The 18,828-nt window shown below is 39.2% G+C and overlaps 1 protein-coding gene across 2 annotated transcripts; it reads right to left on the reverse strand.

Annotated features, from left to right (window-relative positions):
- Positions 1–2,783: 2,783 nt before the first annotated feature.
- On the reverse strand, positions 2,784–9,743 carry LOC129199047 (riboflavin kinase-like). Of its 2 annotated transcripts, none has more exons than XM_054808766.1 (4): positions 8,134–9,743; positions 7,510–7,661; positions 6,101–6,203; positions 2,784–5,493 (listed from the first exon to the last, which is right to left on the reverse strand). In XM_054808766.1, exons 1-4 carry the CDS (start codon positions 8,138–8,140, stop codon positions 5,363–5,365), a joined length of 393 nt encoding a protein of 130 aa, XP_054664741.1. In that variant the 5' UTR covers positions 8,141–9,743; the 3' UTR covers positions 2,784–5,362. The 2 variants fall into 2 exon arrangements, with proteins under 2 accessions (XP_054664741.1, XP_054664740.1); XM_054808765.1 differs by having other exon boundaries at positions 9,415–9,732.
- Between the last annotated feature and the right edge of the window lie 9,085 nt (positions 9,744–18,828).

The following is an 18,828-nucleotide window of genomic DNA, read 5'->3' on the forward strand; positions in this document are numbered from 1 at the left end:
CACCCTGTGACCCTTTCTTTGTTATTCTCATTTTTCCATGGAGTTTCCCAAGCCCTAAGCTCTTCTTCTGCTATATTTTTTTTTTCTCTTAGGCAATTCTCTCTCATTACTGTCTCATTAATAATGCTCTTTCAAAATGATCTTGTAAATTCATATGTCCTGCACAGTTTAACCGCCCACTTGCCTCTCCTGTAATCCAGTAATTTGATTTCAAAGAGAAATGTAGGCTACCAGTGCTCTTTATCCTTTCTCTTTCCAATGGAATGTACACATACAGGGAAAATTTTCCTCTTCTGTGACCCTGTTCTGAAGTTTTGCCAGAAAGAATAGGGCTGTGTTGACTACAGATTTTTCATCTACTCTCACCCTAAAAAACCACAACTGTGATTTCAAGCCTCAATTTGAAGGAATAACCAAACATACAACCTGACGAGGAACAGACAGATGTTCTGAGGGTTCAAGAGGACTTGTGAATAGAAAGACTAACAAGTTTTTTCCACTCTGACTCATTTTTTTCTACTTAGTAGGTATATGGCAATACCAAAGATGTTAGGATTAGGAATTAGGGTTTAAAAGCTCATTTCAAGTGCTGAATCGATTTAATACAGAATATTGTAATAGCAGTATTACCTTTTCAAGAACATACAGATGGATACATAAACCATCACTTCAGCAATGAAACAACAGGTGACTGAAGGTTCCGACTGGACATACATATTTGCAATGATCTAGATAAATGTATAGATATTAAGATCCAAAAATAATAGTAGACATCATATGCACATGTAACTTCTGGTCTTTCCAAGTAGCACATATTCCTACTTTTATTGGTTGTTTCCTACTGCTCAGAAATATTTAGGGAGTTGCCCAATACATGTCCAAAAACTGATTTTAACAAATCTCCTGAGACTTCATTAACTGTGAACCCAATGGAAGTTTTGTCCCCAGAAAAGTACATAACATTCTAAAGTAGGCAGCAATTACAACTTTTTTCCATTGTCCCTTTTCAGAACAGGTTTAAGCAGGAGGCAGACCTCCTTAAGCAGCAAAACATATGCACTTATTTTTTCTTTGCACGACTTTGCAGATTCATATTACACGTTCAGTCAAGTTTCAAAAAGGGAAGTGTTCTTTTATTGTTCCTCATGTATATTATCTGTTCAGCATCTAGATAAGGACTTGTCTTTTTCATGAAGCATTCAGGTTCTACACTTGTCTAACAACGATTATGCTAAACTGTTCTTCCTCATTTTTTTCTTGACTTCCTCCATCCTTGCTCACTGCGTGTGCCATGACCAAAATCCCCATCTAATTATTTTGTTGCATCCTTTATTCTCTTTCTTGTCACTTAATGTCATTTAAATTCCAAATTTATTAGGTTTTTTCCAATAAGGACCGGGGGGGGGGGGGGGGGGGGGGAATCCCTCACCTAGGTTCTCATCATTAGGAAACAACAGTGACAAATACAAATCTTACTGTATTAATTTATTGCACTGAATTTTGCCTTCCTCTTCCACTTATGAATCTTAGCACCACAGAAGAAGCAAACCAACTGCAAACTCAAGAACATATAAAAGATATTAAGCACTTGGTTGTTCTGAGCCACAAACAAGAAGCCAAAATTAGTTCCCAACCATTATAGATCGAGATCACTACCTTCAGTTATGAACCTGATTAAATAATAACTGCCATTGTTAGTAATGTTTTTAAAGCTCCAGCCCATTTAAAAACCAAAGAGGCCACAAATCTACCTAAATGTTCCTTTGGAAGAGTAGATAACATCAGTCTTCCAATCACTACACTAGCAAGTACAGCCTTCTGCTCCTTAGGTTTTGGGTTTGTGGGGTTTTTTTGGTTTGGGTCTTTTTTCTTTCTTTTTTTTTTTTAAACCTTCCTTCTCCCTTTAGAAAATACAAGCATGTGTGGGAAAAGGGTTATACCTGTATATAGAGCATAGTCATTACAAAAGACATCTGAAGGCAATCTACTTTTTAAATTTCATTTTACTTGCAGAAGCAAACTAGTAGAAAATCTGAATGCTTGGAAATCATAGTGCTGAGTGTTGAAGAAAAGCCCTGAACAACACAGGTGCTTGAGGATTTCTCTCTTATATCCATACCTCCAGTCTGGGCACTCTGCTGTTAAAAGCATGACTTCTGACAGATGCCAGTCTACACTAACCAGTCCACTACCTGTGACGTAAAAAAGCAACCCTTACCACTTATACCACCAAAATATGCTACATTTTTTCCTAATGTAACCAGTGATGCCAGGCAGCGGTTATATAAAGGTCTACATATAAACAGTTGCCAAGAGTGGAAGTACCAGAGGAACTTTTTCCTAAAAGAGGCCAGAGCCACAATAACGTGTTTTAAGATACAGGTTTGACTGTCCTTCAGCAGCAGCAAAGTCTTTGCCCTGACCTAGATAAATGTTTAACAGTTGAAGCAGAATGTAGGAGAAGAATGCAGCTCTTCCATCTGAATCCTGAAAGAAACAACCAGTTTCAAAAAGTTTTGAAAGACAGTGTATAGACAAATCAATTCACAGGTTTCAGGCTGTGAATTCTACGGCTATAGCTCCCCTAAGTTCTGACTAAAGCACAAAAGTCCCCAGAGTGATGCCAGTTTTCAGAACACACTAGGAAGGCTGAAGAACATCTCATTACTCTTTTCTGTCATCTAGCTTTTTAGGCATTCATCCCCACAAAACTTTGTGTAAGACTGAGACAACTGTCTTTGCTAGGCATGGCAAAGGAGGAAACCTGTGACAAGAAGGATAACTGTCAATTACAGTTCCTTTATTTAGTGCAGCAACATCAACTGAAATAAATACAATTATTTGTACATAATACAAAAATATAACCCTTCATAAAGTTTATACTGTGCTAGGAGTTATGTATTGTGTTTGAACAGTTGATATATAACATTTTCTCTTAAACAATGTGGACAGGTACACTTAGCCAAATGAATGTAATAGCATTTTGTCTAATTTGAAGACAAACACATGAAGAGCAGTTTATCAGTTTAGTGTATCCACATATCCAACCTCAGCTAAGATCTGAGAGCAAACTAACAGTTTTTAAGTTTTCCCTTTGCCACTGTTCTGTATATCTGTTGATAGCACAGTGGTTCTATAACCAAATGGTGAATTGAATTTTCAATAGTAGCATTTATTCATAGATACAGAAAAGCATCATCCAGACAACCAGCTTAAGGCACCATGGTTTCCACAACAGACACACGAAATTACAGGCAAAAAACAGTTTTAAAGAAGGCTATGACTGTTTAGCTACAGTACCACAATGAACAACAATCTATTCTTTAAATATATTCTTCGACAATATATTCAGTCAACTAGTGTGGCTTGTGTTTATTCTCTTTTTTAAGAAGTAAAATATAAGATTTTGACATTGTTACAATCTCAAGAATGCCTCAAATCTTTGGAAAAAAAATTCTCCCTCATCCCTCCATTTTAAAATGTAAAAAAATGCAACTGTCACTCTTGAAAGATAATTCTTTTATGGACTTTTTTAGAAATACAATTTCCAACATGTTATATAGGCAAAGTCCACAAAATTATTTTGTTCTCCTTTTAAAAAAAAGTATATCTAACTACTGATAACTGCCTCCCCACCTCCCCCCTTGTTCTGTATTCCACCTGTCTTTGCTATGAACAGCACTGGTAAACAATTCATTTAAATGAAGTCAAGTTTCTTCTGAAGTCCTACAGAGCAAACACAAGTCCTCGATTTGCTCAAGAACTCTTCCCTAATAATATCACATGATGTTATCTGAAAGCTAAAACAATACACAGTGGAACTAGCATCCCAACAGCACCTGCCACAAAGACCCAAATGGCTACCTTGTTAAAACTCTCTTATACCCTAGAGCAAAAAGTAGAATTTGAATAGGATAGGACAAGGAGTAAATTCATAAAATTGCACTACAGAAATTGTGTGTTCCAAATTGTACATGGTAGTTCAGACACAGAACTACAGTTAGGACGCATCCACAGAACAATTATGAATTTCAGAAAACGTTCCAGCCACATCAGAAGCTGACGTCAAAAGATGATGAGTGTGACAAGTCACTGCAGCTTACCTAGTTCCACTCACTGAGTAGGGGATAGAAAAATTTATCAGAGGAAAAGAGAGTAGATTTGGAATCACACATCACATACTTTAAGAGGTATTTTCCAAATTACTATGAATTCTGACAATACCCCCTCCATTTACCTATCCCTACATTTCAGAGTAGGGTCGTCTGCAATTACTCGTAATAAATAACCAATTCCCACTACAGGTTTGATATATTATTCCATGAATCCCCAAAGGTTTTCCTTTGTATATTGATCTGGTTGGTCAGCCAAACCTTGGCTCTTACCTGCACTTGGTGCAGAGAGTTGATGAGATTTTTCTGTGCCTTACAATAACGTCAATCTTGAAGTCAGACATTTAATTGCCAGTGTAGTGAATAACCCCAAGATTCTCCCCATTTTTGTATTACAAATGCAAGCAGCACATAAATGCAAAGTTGCCTTTTGTTACCTCTTTTGCCTTAAGGCCCAATGAGCGGAAGTCTTGTTATACTGTTTCTGCATCTTCTGCACCTGAACCTTTAAAGTTTATCAACTTTCACACTGTCATTAATTTCCTGAATTTCAGTGAAACACTTCCTCAGAAGTAAACTACACAGGTCATGTGTTGCCATATGTACAATCAACTATTAAGAAGTATATTTCAGACTCCAGTAACTCAATGAGCAACAGTGATTTCCTCCATTTCAAATAAACTTAAAATAAATAATTTGAATTAAAATAACAACTTCAATCACAACAGCTATGTAGCATATAAAAACTAAGAACTATAAAGAATTAATCTTGCTATTGTTATAAACATTGGCTTCCTGCACCACAGGAAATTTCTGACTCAATCAACAGCAAAATTTTCTAAGCTACTAGCTAAAATCCAGATGCAAGAAGGACATAAAACTGGGAAAAGAGGTTGGAATAACATTCTGTATGTTAAAACCAGACATTCTTCACTTAAGTGAATTCTCTATACGTTAAGGTCAGAAGAGGTCACGATTAACTTTGGTCATGCTCTGCATGTGCTCAGATCTGGGAACAGCTGGTAACTTTAGGATACAATTTACCTGTAAGTACCTAAAACAGCCTTCTATTCCTTTTGCATGACTGGGTTAATGATAAATTAATGCAAGGAAACTGAAATAATTTTGTATGGTTGGTTCCAACCTCAGTTACCTCAACAGACATACAACAAAAAAATACTTATAAAAGCAGCACAAATATAAAAGCTCCACGACAAGGGTGAAAAAAAAAAAAAGCAGCACAGGTTTGCTCAGTGGTTGTTCGCTATTTTGCCTTCTGGCAGATGAAAGAAGTTATCTTCTTTGAGTTTAAGATGTTCTGGTAAATCTAGCTGTCTTTTTGCTTCTTCAATGTCTTCCTGAATTGCTGAAATGAGTGCCTCTGAAAAAGATAAGAATAGAGATATTTAAAAGTTGGTTTGAATTCTGAATACACAATAGCAAGTGAAAAAAGGTGTACCATAGAATACCAAACAAAAAATCACAGAAGTAGAATATAATCATTACCACAAGGTTTGAAAGGCAAAAATCATTGATTTTAAAATGCCTTTTTTCTTTTTAAACATGTCAGAGTTGTGTTTTTCACCATTATAAGCATCACCCTCTCCCTGTTCCAAAAGACATTTTAGCAAAATATCAACAGTTTCATGAACCATTTCAATTCTACTAGAGCTGCATTTTAAAAATAAACAAACAGACTAGGCTGATGCTTTTACAACATGCCCATGATTTTAAAATTACTCCTCAGACAAGTGACACAACAATACAATTTTTAGTGTGATATACTGGAAGATGTGGGAGTATGTTTTTGTTTGGTTGGTTTTTTTAATTAAACTAACTTGTACATTTAGCTTATGAAAACATTTTACTGAAATTTTAATGGTTAATAGATAAAAAATCTCATTATGGAAAGAGAGACAGTGAAGACACAGTACTTGCATGAATAGGACAAGTGAGAGACTCGTTTGAGGGACACCTGCAATACTGACCTAAAGAATCAAAGTTTTTTTCTGGTCGAATATATCCAATTATGACTATACTAAGAATTTCTCCATAAAAGTCTTCTTTGAAGGTGTGGATAATGTGCGTTTCCTAAAGAAAGAGAAATAAGTTGGCATTTATGATGAACTTTGAGTGTATTTCCCTCATCATAAGGATGTACAGCTAATACCCCTAATTTAAATTCTCCCCAACACATACCAATAAAAGGGACATTTAGTTTATCATGTATAATGCAAGATTAAAAGGCTAGGACTTCTTCTTATGTTAGGAAGGAGAATTGTACTTTGCGTGGAATTAAAAATAAATTTAAAAAGCGCCATTACTCAGGAGAAATGCTTCACTACTTCTTGGAGGTAAGATTTCCAAGGTGGCAAATCACAAACAAAGCTTAATATTTTGTTGTTAAGTTGATGCATCTAAAGAACTATGAAGATTTTGATTGAATTAGTTGGCTTAAGGAGAGCTTTTACAGCCAGCTCACAGGGGAAATGAATGCTAAAATTCGAGGAGTGAGGGCCAAGACAGGGTTCCATCTTGCACTCAAAACCATTTTAAGCACATCTCCCTCTCCAACATAGGCCCACCCATAGCATATACCAGCAGAGGTATCAGGTGGAAAGCTTTTGACGATTTGTTCAGAAAAGTTATCTGCAAAAATTTCAAAAAATATACATTTGCGTAAGACAAACACATTAATGGAGTCTTTACACACCCATAACTTTAGAAGCAGAGATTCATGCCCAAATAAAAGTGTTTTAAACAATTAAAACAGAGCTCTGCAAGGCTCAGGAAAAGCACCAGCACCTGACAGCAAGAAAACCACAGCTGTCACAGCTCAGGATTTTAACTCAACTCCTCCATCCTATTATCATGTACTTTGAATATTTATTCTGTATACGAAGCCACATCACCTCATGTACAGATTCCATCATTTAAGAGAAGAATTAATATAAAATCATCACAAATTAAGATGCCCCAACATCTCTTATTTTAAATGTATATAGCTTGCAGACAACAATAGATTAGTATGTTCCAGCTCATGCTTTCATAACCAGTAAATTCAATGCATCTATCAAGCTTACGTTTAGTTAGCTATTCAGCACCATAAGCAACCACCATTTCAGAAATGCTGTTAAATTTTTATTTTGGAAGTATTTAATTAGTGATGGAATAAAAAGAAGAAAATAAACTTTGTCACCTACAGCTGCATACTCTCTGGCTACTAAGAGTGTTTTCTTTTCAGAATAAAAACATATGATATAGATACCAAATACATTTCTAAGAGCAAACAGAATTTCTAAATCTCGTTTATGGATCAAATTCCGCTTATCTTATTAAAATTCAATATCTGGCTCATTTATTATAATAAAAATCCCACACAAAGCAAAATTCTTACCACTGATTTCTTAATATTCTTATAGAAAGGATTCCATCCTATGCTCAAAACCATTTTATGCACATCTCCATTTCCAACACAGGCCCATCCATAGTATATACCAGTAGAGATATCAGATGGAAAGCTTTCAACTACTTGTTCAGAAAAGTTAGCTGCAAAAATTTTAGAAAGTGTAAAGTGTGAGTGAGTTCGTGTAAGTCAAGGACATAACAGAATCTTCAAACATTTGAAAGCCAAACTATGCCTATATACTACTTACAAACATAACACTGGTGATGATGAGAATGATGCAATGTGCCATTTGGCAAAGTAAAAAATACAAAACAGTTTCATAAAATTCAGTCCCTGTGGTAATACCAGAGTTATCACATCTTTTATGCATACCATATTTTATAGTTATACACATTCTATTCTGTGGTAATAATTAATAAATGTGTAATATATCCAGTCAGAACACATTTCACTCTTAGTATAACTATCACAGCTTTAATATGGTGAAAGATGAGAAAAAAATCAAGTTTCTTCTACACTATAAAATAGCATCTCAGAGCTATTTACTTGTCAGTAAAATAATTATTTATGAAATAAAATATGTAGAAATAAATGAAATTATGATTTAGTCACCTGTCATTTTTGTACAAGTTGCCTTTCAGAAGAATCTGTGAACTTCTGGGATTTTCTTTGAAAACTACCTATCTACAGTAAAATAAATTCCCTTCTGACTGAACTTAACCTTCTTTCAAAATTAGTATCCTACTCCTACTTCCCACATGAGTAGATCTCTTCATGCAAGACATCAAGTTGATTTGAAAGACTTTATGGTTACTGAATTTTTATCAAAGCTCACAAGCAGTAACAACTTCCCTACCCTATTTCCTAGTACCAATTCACCATTTATACACAATCAAGAGAAAAATGCAAAATTATTGACAGATGTTGTCAGAAATCCAGCACCTCAAGATTGGTCCTACAAAGTTTCCTTGTCTGCTAGGAATGGTGCAACATGACTGTTGACTTCACTGTCAAAGACAGGTCAAAATTCCCTTGGATTACACATCTGGCTGTATTTAAACAAGTGAAACAGAGATGACTAATAGGAAAACATATTTCTTTTTCGGCCAAGCCCACTTGCTCTGTTTTTCAACCTCTGCCATTACTCCACTTGAACTTCCTTCCTTACAGCTATTCCCAATGCCCGCGCCCTTTCTTGTTCTAGTCTGAGCTTTATGTGAACGGATATTTTTCCAAGCTGCCACACCACAACACCCTACATGTGATCACTTATCTACATCCTGTACACCTTCATGACGACCATTAGATGATTAAACGACCAAAAAAAAAGAAAAAACCAAGACTGAAAGAAACCACTTAACAGACTGAAGGAAAAATAACAGAAAAAAGGGTACAAGACTCTAAGCAATGTAAGGGGGGGGGGCGGGGAGGGGGGCGGGGAAGTCGAGAAAATGCTATCGCGGAACAAGGCAAGCCTATTCACAGAAAGAGCAAGTCATGCCAATAGCGCTACAGTGCGGGACAGCTGGGCGTCTCCCGAGTCCAAACGACCTCAGTCACCCGCCACCGAGCTCCCGCACCCCCATCCGGCAGGACAACCACACGCCCGTACTCCCCCTAGGCGGCGGCGGCGGCTCCGCCTCCGCAAGGCACGGCTCCGCTCAGGTGGTCTGAGCGCTACAGCCACCGGGCCCGACGCCGGCGGGTGCACTCCTGCCACCCCGCGGTCCCGGGACAAGGGCCCGGTGCGGACCACCGGCCCCGCGCGGGCTGGCCAAGGCCGAGCCGCGGCGAACGCCTCGCTGGTGGCCTTCACGGGGGGTGTCACCCTCACCCGGCCGGGGGAGGCGGAGCGACACCGCCCCGGGTCGGGCCCCCGCGCACCCCGCTCACCGGTGGGGATGCCCAGCTCCTTGGAGCCTCTGCCGAAGCCCTTCACCACCTCCCCGCGGCAGAAGTACGGCAGGTGCCTCATGGCGGACGGCGGCAACCGTTGGAACGGGCACGCGACGCCCGCGAGAGCCGCCCGCAGCTCCCAGCCCGGCGCCTCGCGGAACCGCTTCCCTCTGCGCGCTGCGCTCCCCACCACCTTGCTCTCGGCGCTACCAAAAAGAGGGGAGGAATCTGCTGAAGCGTTCCAGTTTTCAATTCATACAATTTTCTGCCTCCCCTCAAGAATGGACTTGCCCACATCGCCACTTCCACTCCACCCATGGGGGGGGGGGGAGGTGATCTGCGCATGCTCAGTCTACCACCTAGCTAGCTCTCTGGGTGTGGTGGTTGAGTGGCGGGAAGGGGTCGCGTCTGGCCGCCGCCTGGCGGCTCTGCCTGGGGCCCAGCTTCCTCCCGTCGTGTAGGGTCGCGTCGTTTCGCGGGCAGGGCGGGCCAGAGGGCGCTGGTGTGGTGGCGGCGGCCTTCCCACCCGGCCGGGCAGGGGCTGTCCCGCTGCCCGCGCTGGGTGTGAAACGGGCTTGTTGATAAACCCTCCAGCCCCCGTCGCCCCGTGTCACAGGCCGGCAGCGCGGCCTTGGGGCCGCCCGGAGGGTCGGCGTCAGCCCGGGGGCTGCGGGAGGCGAGGTGGAGCGGCGTGTCGCGACACACAGGGCCCGCTCCCGGAGGCTGAGCGCCCGGCCGCGCCGGGCAGGCCGCTTGCGGGGGCTGGGAAGGACAACGGGTGACCCGGTTTGGGAGCCGAACCAAGGGAGGTCTGCGGACGGAGGCAGGCAGTAGCGCTCAGGGCGAGCCGTAGTCGGCCGTCAGGCTCATGGCGGTGTGAGTCCTGCCGACTGACTTCAGTGGACTGCGTCCTCAGGGAGCGGCTGGATCCGGCCGGTCCGGAAGCTTTCATGCAATGAAAACTAAACAGCAAGAGCTGTGGCTGTTCAGCAGCAGCTCCTCAGGGTGACTGGCAGTTGCCACATCTTTCTCCTCTTTCCTGGAAAGCTACGTCTGGCACTCGGCGCCCACGTGTAGTAATAGTGATCGTTAGTTCCTTGGTAACTCTCGTTTTACCTTTTCTTTCAGAAAAGGTCAAATGCTTCAGAGCACATCAGACATTTGGGGAGAATACATCTTTTTGTAACATGATAGCAATGAACTATTGCTACAATTAAAGTAGTTGCTTACTTTAAAAAAACAACAACAACAAAACCCTAAACCCAACAAAACAAAAACCCCACATTTTTACTCCCCCCTGATTTGCCGTCATGCTCACATCTCCTTTTTTACCCCTGGTAGTGCAGGCATTTCCTTTGGAAAAAAAGCATCAAGACAGAAATGTTCACCCTGTGCTCACTATATATACTTAAAGGAAAGTGAAGGGTAACTCAGCAATTCCCTTCACTTCCTGTTTCCAGTTGCCCTTTATGTCCTAGCTGTGTTGATAAATCCTTTGAATGTCTTTAAGTGATTCACACACTCTTTTCTATGGTCCAGCTCAAATAAATTTAGTTTGCGTGATTTCAAAATAGTATTGTTAAGTGTGAAGAATGTCTCTAATCTGTTTAAAGTACAGAGCAGACAGCCTGCCAGCAGACAGTCTGTATCAGTGGTATAGATGCCATTTGAGTTCTGGGGTCTCATTCAGCACTGCTATGCTGCACATAAGCATATTTGTGTATAAGCACATATCTGTATCTAGAAATATCACCAAAGTCATTGAAGTGAATTTCCAATCTTTCCCCCTTTTTCTTCTAAAACACAGTTGCTACAAAAATATTTCAGGACTTATCTCTGATTCTGTTAGTTATTTTTTTAATGGGGAAAAGCAGTGTAAACACCTATGACTTGTGCTTATATCTAATTGCATTCCAAGTAAATAACTTTTTAAAATGGGAACTGTCCTGAGAAACTGCCTTATATGTCATACTATACAACAGTAAATGCTACCAGTTAGTGGAAGTTGTGGACAGAAACTATTTTATACAAGAAGGCCAAAGTTATTTTAAAAAGTGATTCTGCCTCAGACTTACCCTCTTTTTTATTTTTTTCTCTTATCCCAATTCCCCACTATCCTTTTCATGCTAACATTTAAATTCACTACTTCAGTTTAAATACCTTTGACTGACTTACAGAATCATTAGATACCTAGCTGTAACTGAGCAAGAGTGGTGATTGTATATATGTAAGAAGGAAAAGTGGAAGAGAATAGAAGTCCTAAGTATGCTATGACTGCATCTATTCTGTTCTACACTCTCCAAGCACATAAAGAATAATGTTACAAAAAGTGTTTTCAGTCATACTTCCCAATGAAAGTGTCTTGGATATTAGGTCCAAATCCCGACATTGTTACCTAGTTGCTTGACTAATGGTAGACCATTAACAGTTGACAATGTGACCCCATGGCCATTAGAATTGTTAATTTCAGCTGAAGAGCAAGAAACAAACCAAAACAAATTATATTTTCCAGAATATGTTTCTTCCTGATAGTAATGAATTATGCATCAGATTATAATTCATATTTAAGGAGGTATAAGTTTGTGTTCTTCGATTTTTGTTCAGTTTTGTTTGGTTGGTTGTTGTTTTTTTTTAAATAAATACATCTTTACAGAATAAATGTTGATGTTCTTGTGATAGCCACAAGATGGCATGCAATGTCTTCTTTTTCAGTGTCTGTAGGTTCGGGCATAAGGGTTACAACCTCAGTAACAGAGAGGACGGTGAGACATACTAACTCAAGGAAGTATTTGTTTAAGAACTACGTGGTTAGGTAATTTCACAGAAGTCTAACTGATGATTTCTATCTTATTCTGTCAAATAGTTGTAATTTTAATAATTTTTATCACTCATCATGATGGGTTGCTGTGATCCAGCTAAAAACTTAAGCTGTCCTTGATACTAGACATGTTTTTCTTTTGTTATCAATTGTACCTAGTTCATCTTGGAGAGGGTTTCTTGAATGAGTAGAATTTATTTACCTGTACTAAAATTTAGTAGACTTAGTAGACATGTTTCTTCCAAAAGTGTCATCAAATTTTAATGAAGAGCCTGTCTGCTAGCATTGCCAGCTAAGAGAAGAGCGGTTTGATAGTTCATACCTGCAATGAGAAAATGCGGGCACTATTTCAGGCAGCTAGGAAGAAAGTTCTGTTCCCTGTTTATGCTGCTTTATCTACAGCTATTGTGGTCAGTGAAAAGTGTTTAAATATTTTTCTAATATATATATATACAGCCATAGAAACCAGAATAAAGAAAACAGAGCATGTGTTATGTCATCTGTGTAGGGCCCGTGTCAGGTTACCCGATTGAATAGAAGCTTTGTGGACTCATCATGCTAACCAACATTAATACAATACAGAACATGCTCTGTTCATCTTGTTTCATAGTAAAACATATGACTTGTATCACATCACAGCCCTGTGCCAGAGTCTTTGTCTCCTGCTGCCATGCTGCGAAAGGGCTCCTTCCTAGGCATGGCTTAAGGTGAGAGCAGGAATATCCTGTTTCCTCCATGTAAGATGGAAAAATAGTAAAAAAAAAAAAATAGTAAAAAAAATAAAAAAAAAATCTGCTGGATACTGGGATATTCTAGGGCTGTCCTAGCCAAGCTGGAACTTCTGGTTACACCAGGTTCAGTGAAATATTCAGGAGGTGACTCACAGAAAAGAGTGCCATGTAGTAGAAGTAGTAGCATTTTAACCAGCTCCTTGGAAGTTTCCATTCCCAGCATGACAAAACTCTCATTGATTCAGGAGTTCAATCCAAGGACACTCTGGCACGCCTTACTTTTAGTGGGCTGAAACCAGGTGATGAAATCAGAGTACAAAGTTATATACAAAACACTCTTGCAAGAATGTCCAATAAATACACCTGCTTTTAAAGTATCTTTTCTGTATTTTAGTCTGGAATAGCAAACCACAGAAGTTAATTTTTAATTTTTTTTAACATTCTGAAGTTTTGTTCCATTTGAAAAGACTGCTTTCTTCTAGAAGAAATAACTGCAGATAAACGTGGTGGCTACCAAGACTGCATTAGATTACAGTGAAGCAACAGCTACTATCAATGTCTGCATAGTAAAGCATAGCTGATATTATCTACTGACCAGTTTCTAGTATTTATAGAAAATTCTAGCAACTATTTATAGAAAATTCTAGCAACTACCATTTGTGTGTTACTAAACAATGTGTGAGAGATTTGTTTGATTACTTAGTGGTGCAATTCAGATATTGCAGAAATATGACATAAATGTGTAGAGCTTGATGCTTTCTGAAAGCTTTTATCAATGTGTTCAAAAAATTCCCTCAGCTTTCAAATCACTGTTTCTAGTGCCTTTTCTCCACATGGAAGCTTCAACTGACTTCTTGAAAAATGCACAGCACTGCTTTCAACTAGCTTAACTGCTTTCCACTGTCACTGCACAGCATTGTATTTTGCCATGTGGACATACTTCATGGTTAGCACTTAACATTCTCTAAATTTTAAAACTGCTGTAGAACTCAAGTGTTTTTTTGGTTTTGGTTTTTTTTTTTTTTTTGCAAAGAGCCTTTAAATACATTTTACAGTCCTCCACATTTGTCCATTTTCAAAAAATAGTTTAATAGGTGTCTCAGATTAAATAACTGTGATCTAACTAGTGCTGATTAGGCTGAATCATAATTGATGGCCATCTGAATGTCAGGTGTATATCACACATATTTTTTCCAATCACTGCTGACCCAGATCAAAATGTTTGTGACCAGTCTATCACATAGTATAAAAACAATTAAAACCTTTGATTTAGATTTCTAATCTGCTACAAAATGAAAGATACGACACAGCCTGATTAATGGTTTTGTGCAATCTTCAGGAGAATCCTACCAACAGAGGCTTTGATAGTACAGGGCAAGGCGTCTCAGGCAGCTTCCACCTTGAAGATAACTAAATAAGATTCTCATATGTTTGAGAGTCTGAGTTCCAAAATACCTTACATTTCTCAACAATCATTACAGATTGCTACCAGGAATCCCACAATGAAATGTGGAAGAACAAGACTGGGGATCTCAGTGAAGTAGGTTAGGAGATGTTTACTGTATTGTCATGAGTTGTGCAATGCCTTGCAGATGAATAGATGTTAGGCAACTTGGAGGTTAGTGTCGAGCTATTTCTGATCAGTATTCCTGCAGAAATGGCATGTAAGTGGTAATAATGTGTTACAGGAGGTAGTTAGCTGTGATCTATTACGAAAGCCACAAACAACAGGATGGGCAATGGATTTTTCAGCTCATTAAATGTAACAAAACTCAGAAATAACTTAATTTCTGATTTTGGTCAATCCGAGTAATTTCTGTTTCTGATGAACTGGAAAGCAAAGAAATTAAATGCTCAAATATTTTCTGACCTAGAACTTAAGTACTACTTGGCTTTTAATTCCCACTTGTCTTGGGGAAGAACAGAAGGTAAAGTTATAAATGCTTTCAGAAAAGGGCAATCTCTCAAAGGGAAAGGCCTGTTAGAAGAGCATAAGCTTAAGTGGGAATGAGTACGGAGATAAAAAGAGCAGATATTTGATGCTTATGAGACTTCACAAGTTTGGGAACACTTTACAAAAGAAAGTAAGCCACTTTCTGTTACTGCAAGATCTGGTTTCATGATAACATTAAGAATAAAAATTTGAACGAGGGACCACTGGACTCATTCATGGAAGTTGTGTTTAGAAGTGCTGGGAAGCACAGTACCCTCAAACAGTACTCTCAAAACCACAAGATATGTATTGCCCCAGTGACAGGTTTGCTTTTTTATGTCCAGAAATACCCTGCATAGGCCCTCACCTCTATTCTCTTTAAGGAAAGCTGAAGATGCTTTCTTAATTTTTAAGCTACAAGGGAGAAAGCTTTTTCACCTATGCAATAGCGTCAGAAAGAGCAGAAGGTTAAAATGTTTGTCCTAGTGCCTGACATTGCAGGGAGGAGGTAATGAAGGAAATGGCTGCAATGTTTTTCCTTGCATGCTAATTATCAGTTTTTAAGATCATTTTCTTCTTTCTTTCCCTGGGCTCGCTGTTACAGCCTTACAAACACTAAGCAATGGCTGAGCAAACAAAAGAGATTCTGCTGAAAATTTCTCATTGTTAAAAGGAACCTGCAGTGTATAATACTCCTGCCATCACCAACATGTCATGCTGGTTTCCAAGCACACACAGGGCATGCCTGCTTTTTTGACAGCACTGCCATCTATATAAGGCAACCGCTCTTTCATTTAGCAATCTTCTTTCTGCTGCCGATTGAAGAAATAGCCTAATCATTGTTTGTGCTTGCCACTACAAAGAGACCCTTCTCCATGCACGCTATTTGACTGCAACCTGGTGTTTTTTTAAGACAGGAAATATTTGCACAACAATGAGGGAACGTGTTAGCCATAATTTCCACTCTTGGTTTTTTGCGCTACATTCCAATTGCTGTGCACACAATCGCAGCACTCCTGCAAGAGGCCTGTGCGAGACTCATCTGTGCTGTGCACAGAAGGGTTACTCCACATCAGTCTCCCGAAAGTTGCCTCGCTATGGGCAAACTACAGTCACTTGCCCTAGCTGGTAAACCTGGCCTAGTGCTGCGCTACTCATCTGCAGACTCACACCAAAGCTATGAATAGAAAAGACATGCACAAAGAAGAATCCCAGAGGTAATGCAAGACCACTTCCTCATTTCTTTTGTTTGGGGGCTAGGGGAGGGGAATAAAGCCCTAATGTTAAAAGAGGAAGAAAAAATTGTGGCCCTACCTCAAGCAATTAATTCAAAATTATTTCCTTCCAGTGATTACACAACACAGACAACAGCAATACTGATTCCATAAACACAAACACTCTAATAAACTAGACGTAGCATAAAACTGCTTTCTATTAACCATGTATAGATTTAAACAATTCAGGGCAAAATCAATCTGCATTTCCTCCAAAGCCAGCTCTTCCTCCATAAACAGGCAAATTCTTACTAGAAGCAATATTTTGAAAAAATAAACAAGAAGCATTTTTTTTTTACTTAGTTCTTCCTAAATCATATCCTATCTGATGCCAAACCAAGCATAACTCTAATATCTGCTATCTAATTGGAAAAAGCCACCAAATATGAAAGGATAAAAGTCTGTTCCTAGGGTCAGGGCTGCTAACAGGTGACTGTTATTCTATCCACGTGTTTCCTCCTCTTTTTTTGCAACCCATCATGCATCTAGGGCGTGCATTGTGTAATAAATAATTACCACCTATATCAGTAAGCAAGGTGTTAAAGAAGAAAGTAGCCCTACTGCAACACTTGGAATTGACCTGTTATATCAGATTCACTTCCTCATGTAGCTCCTTCCAACTTCTTTGAAGTTCAAGCCCTTTCACCATATTTTGTTTCTCCTTTCTCTCCAGTTTATTTGATTTCTTACTCAGCAGTGTGCAACCTACTGTGTTAATACCATAGCAAAAGTGGCAATGATGCTAAAGAGTTGGATCTGGTGACATGGGAGATGCCAAACACAGGGCTGCAAATGAGAATGTGTCCTTTGGCTTAAGCATGGTATCTAGTAGGTAAATATCCTTACTTGGAAGTTTGTAATAAATAGATTTTTGTAACTGGGATATCAGCCTTATTCCATCCACTTTCGCATCACCAATTTGTCTCACAGAACTCTTTCCAGCATGACACTTGATCTGCCTTTTTCCACAAATGAGACCTGCTGGTTTCCAGTGGATGGTTTTGGTGGATGATGGAAACTGACTGCTGGTAGTAACGTGGGAAGCTAACTCACATGCCTTACATGAGGTCTGACAGAGCTGCTCTCCAAGCTGCTGGTGGGTCATTCTGTCTTGCCCTAAGAGTAGCAAGGCTTTTATGGTCTGAATAATGCAGCTGGTATGTTTGTTGCTAAATTAACTACATTGTGGAAGCATTGTATGCTTCTCCCTCAATTCTTCCAGTTAACCTGCATCCATCAGAAATGAAAACAATGACTGTTTTGCCCATTAGGAGTTATAATTAAAAATCACTTCTTCCCCCACACACCTCAAAAAACACCCCAAAAACTTCAGGATGGTTTTGGGATATCTCTTATTCCACTTACTTTCTCAAGGGTATCCTGAGCTGCAGAGGTTCAAAACAGCCAATCCTACTCAGTATTAGATTCCTGTGGAGATGTTCTAACCAGTTTTTCTACATTATTATTATCACTACTTCCTGCACTTGGACTGCTCATTTTGCCCCACACTATGTATCTTGGCAAAGAAATAACAGCGGGAACCCATAATTTATGCTACAAAACAGGTTGAGCAGAAGATTCTCCAGAGCCTGCTTTACCTTATAGAACTAATTATCCCCACAAAATCTGGGGTTTTCACAGCCATCATCAATGTAGTATCAGATAAGTTTAATAAAGAGATTTGTATAGTCCTTTGTTGCCTAAAAAATAAATCAGAGATTGGTATAGACCATCAGGAATTTTTGCAACCTTGTACTTGTACTTGCACTTGCACTTGCACTTGTACTTGGCAACCAGAACGTACTAACCCAGAGGTATTGGAAAAGATTAACTTGTGAGTGAAAAAGGGCGGTGGGGTGGTTTGGATAATCTTCCACTTCCTTCTTTGACAGAAGAGAAGAAATAGTCTGTTTAGTTTTCAGATTGATATTTTCTCACATCAGACAAGCAACTTCAACAGTCATTAACTATCTCTAGAGGTAAAAAAGAAGGTGGCACAAAAGCATTCAAACTGTTTTGTCTGATGTTAGAGAATATAACAAAACTGAGCAAACTGACATTTTACTCTTCTTTTAAGGAGAAATCAAGCCATGGAAGAGAATCTGTACAAACATCTATTTTGAACTACGCTTTTGTTTTCATGCTAAATATGTAATGAATTTTTACTGCCCATACTGTTAACTAGAATATAAGTTTCTGAACCTGTTGCCTTTTGGAGGAACTTAATACCAAATGACTCAGAAGTTCAATATAGTCTAAAAAATCTTTGAGAAGAAGCTGTGAAATAACATGTACCAAGACCAACTGCAGTTATGCTTTTTCTAGCCTTTTGGTTCACTGCACTACTCTATTCCTGGCAGCTCACTCTCCACATCACTCCTCAACAGGCAACTCATAGTCCTCCAAAAGGTTAAGTTTAGAAACAAACAAACAAGTAAACATACATACAATCTGAGGACAATGCTCATAGATAAGGCACAAATGTGACTTCATGGGCTGGTTGGTATCCCTATATCTAGTTTCTTTTCAGTAATACATGAGCCCATGACCTTATTAATTACCACATTGGGATGAGACTTTGCATATGTAAGGTTCAGATTCACAGTTTGTGGCTTCACCCAATTCAGCGAGAACACTCAGTTATGCAAGTTTTTC

Source organism: Grus americana, chromosome Z (genome assembly GCF_028858705.1).
Source record: "Grus americana isolate bGruAme1 chromosome Z, bGruAme1.mat, whole genome shotgun sequence".
Taxonomy (NCBI): domain Eukaryota; kingdom Metazoa; phylum Chordata; class Aves; order Gruiformes; family Gruidae; genus Grus; species Grus americana.

Coding starts and splice junctions, on each gene's coding strand:
- LOC129199047 (XM_054808765.1), bottom strand. CDS start 9,496: ATGAGGCACCTGCCGTACTTCTGCCGCGGGGAGGTGGTGAAGGGCTTC. Junction 6,204..7,509: donor AGAATATTAAGAAATCAGTG/GTAAGAATTTTG, acceptor CTCTTTCTTTAG/GAAACGCACATTATCCACAC. Junction 5,494..6,100: donor AAAAAACTTTGATTCTTTAG/GTCAGTATTGCA, acceptor TATCTTTTTCAG/AGGCACTCATTTCAGCAATT.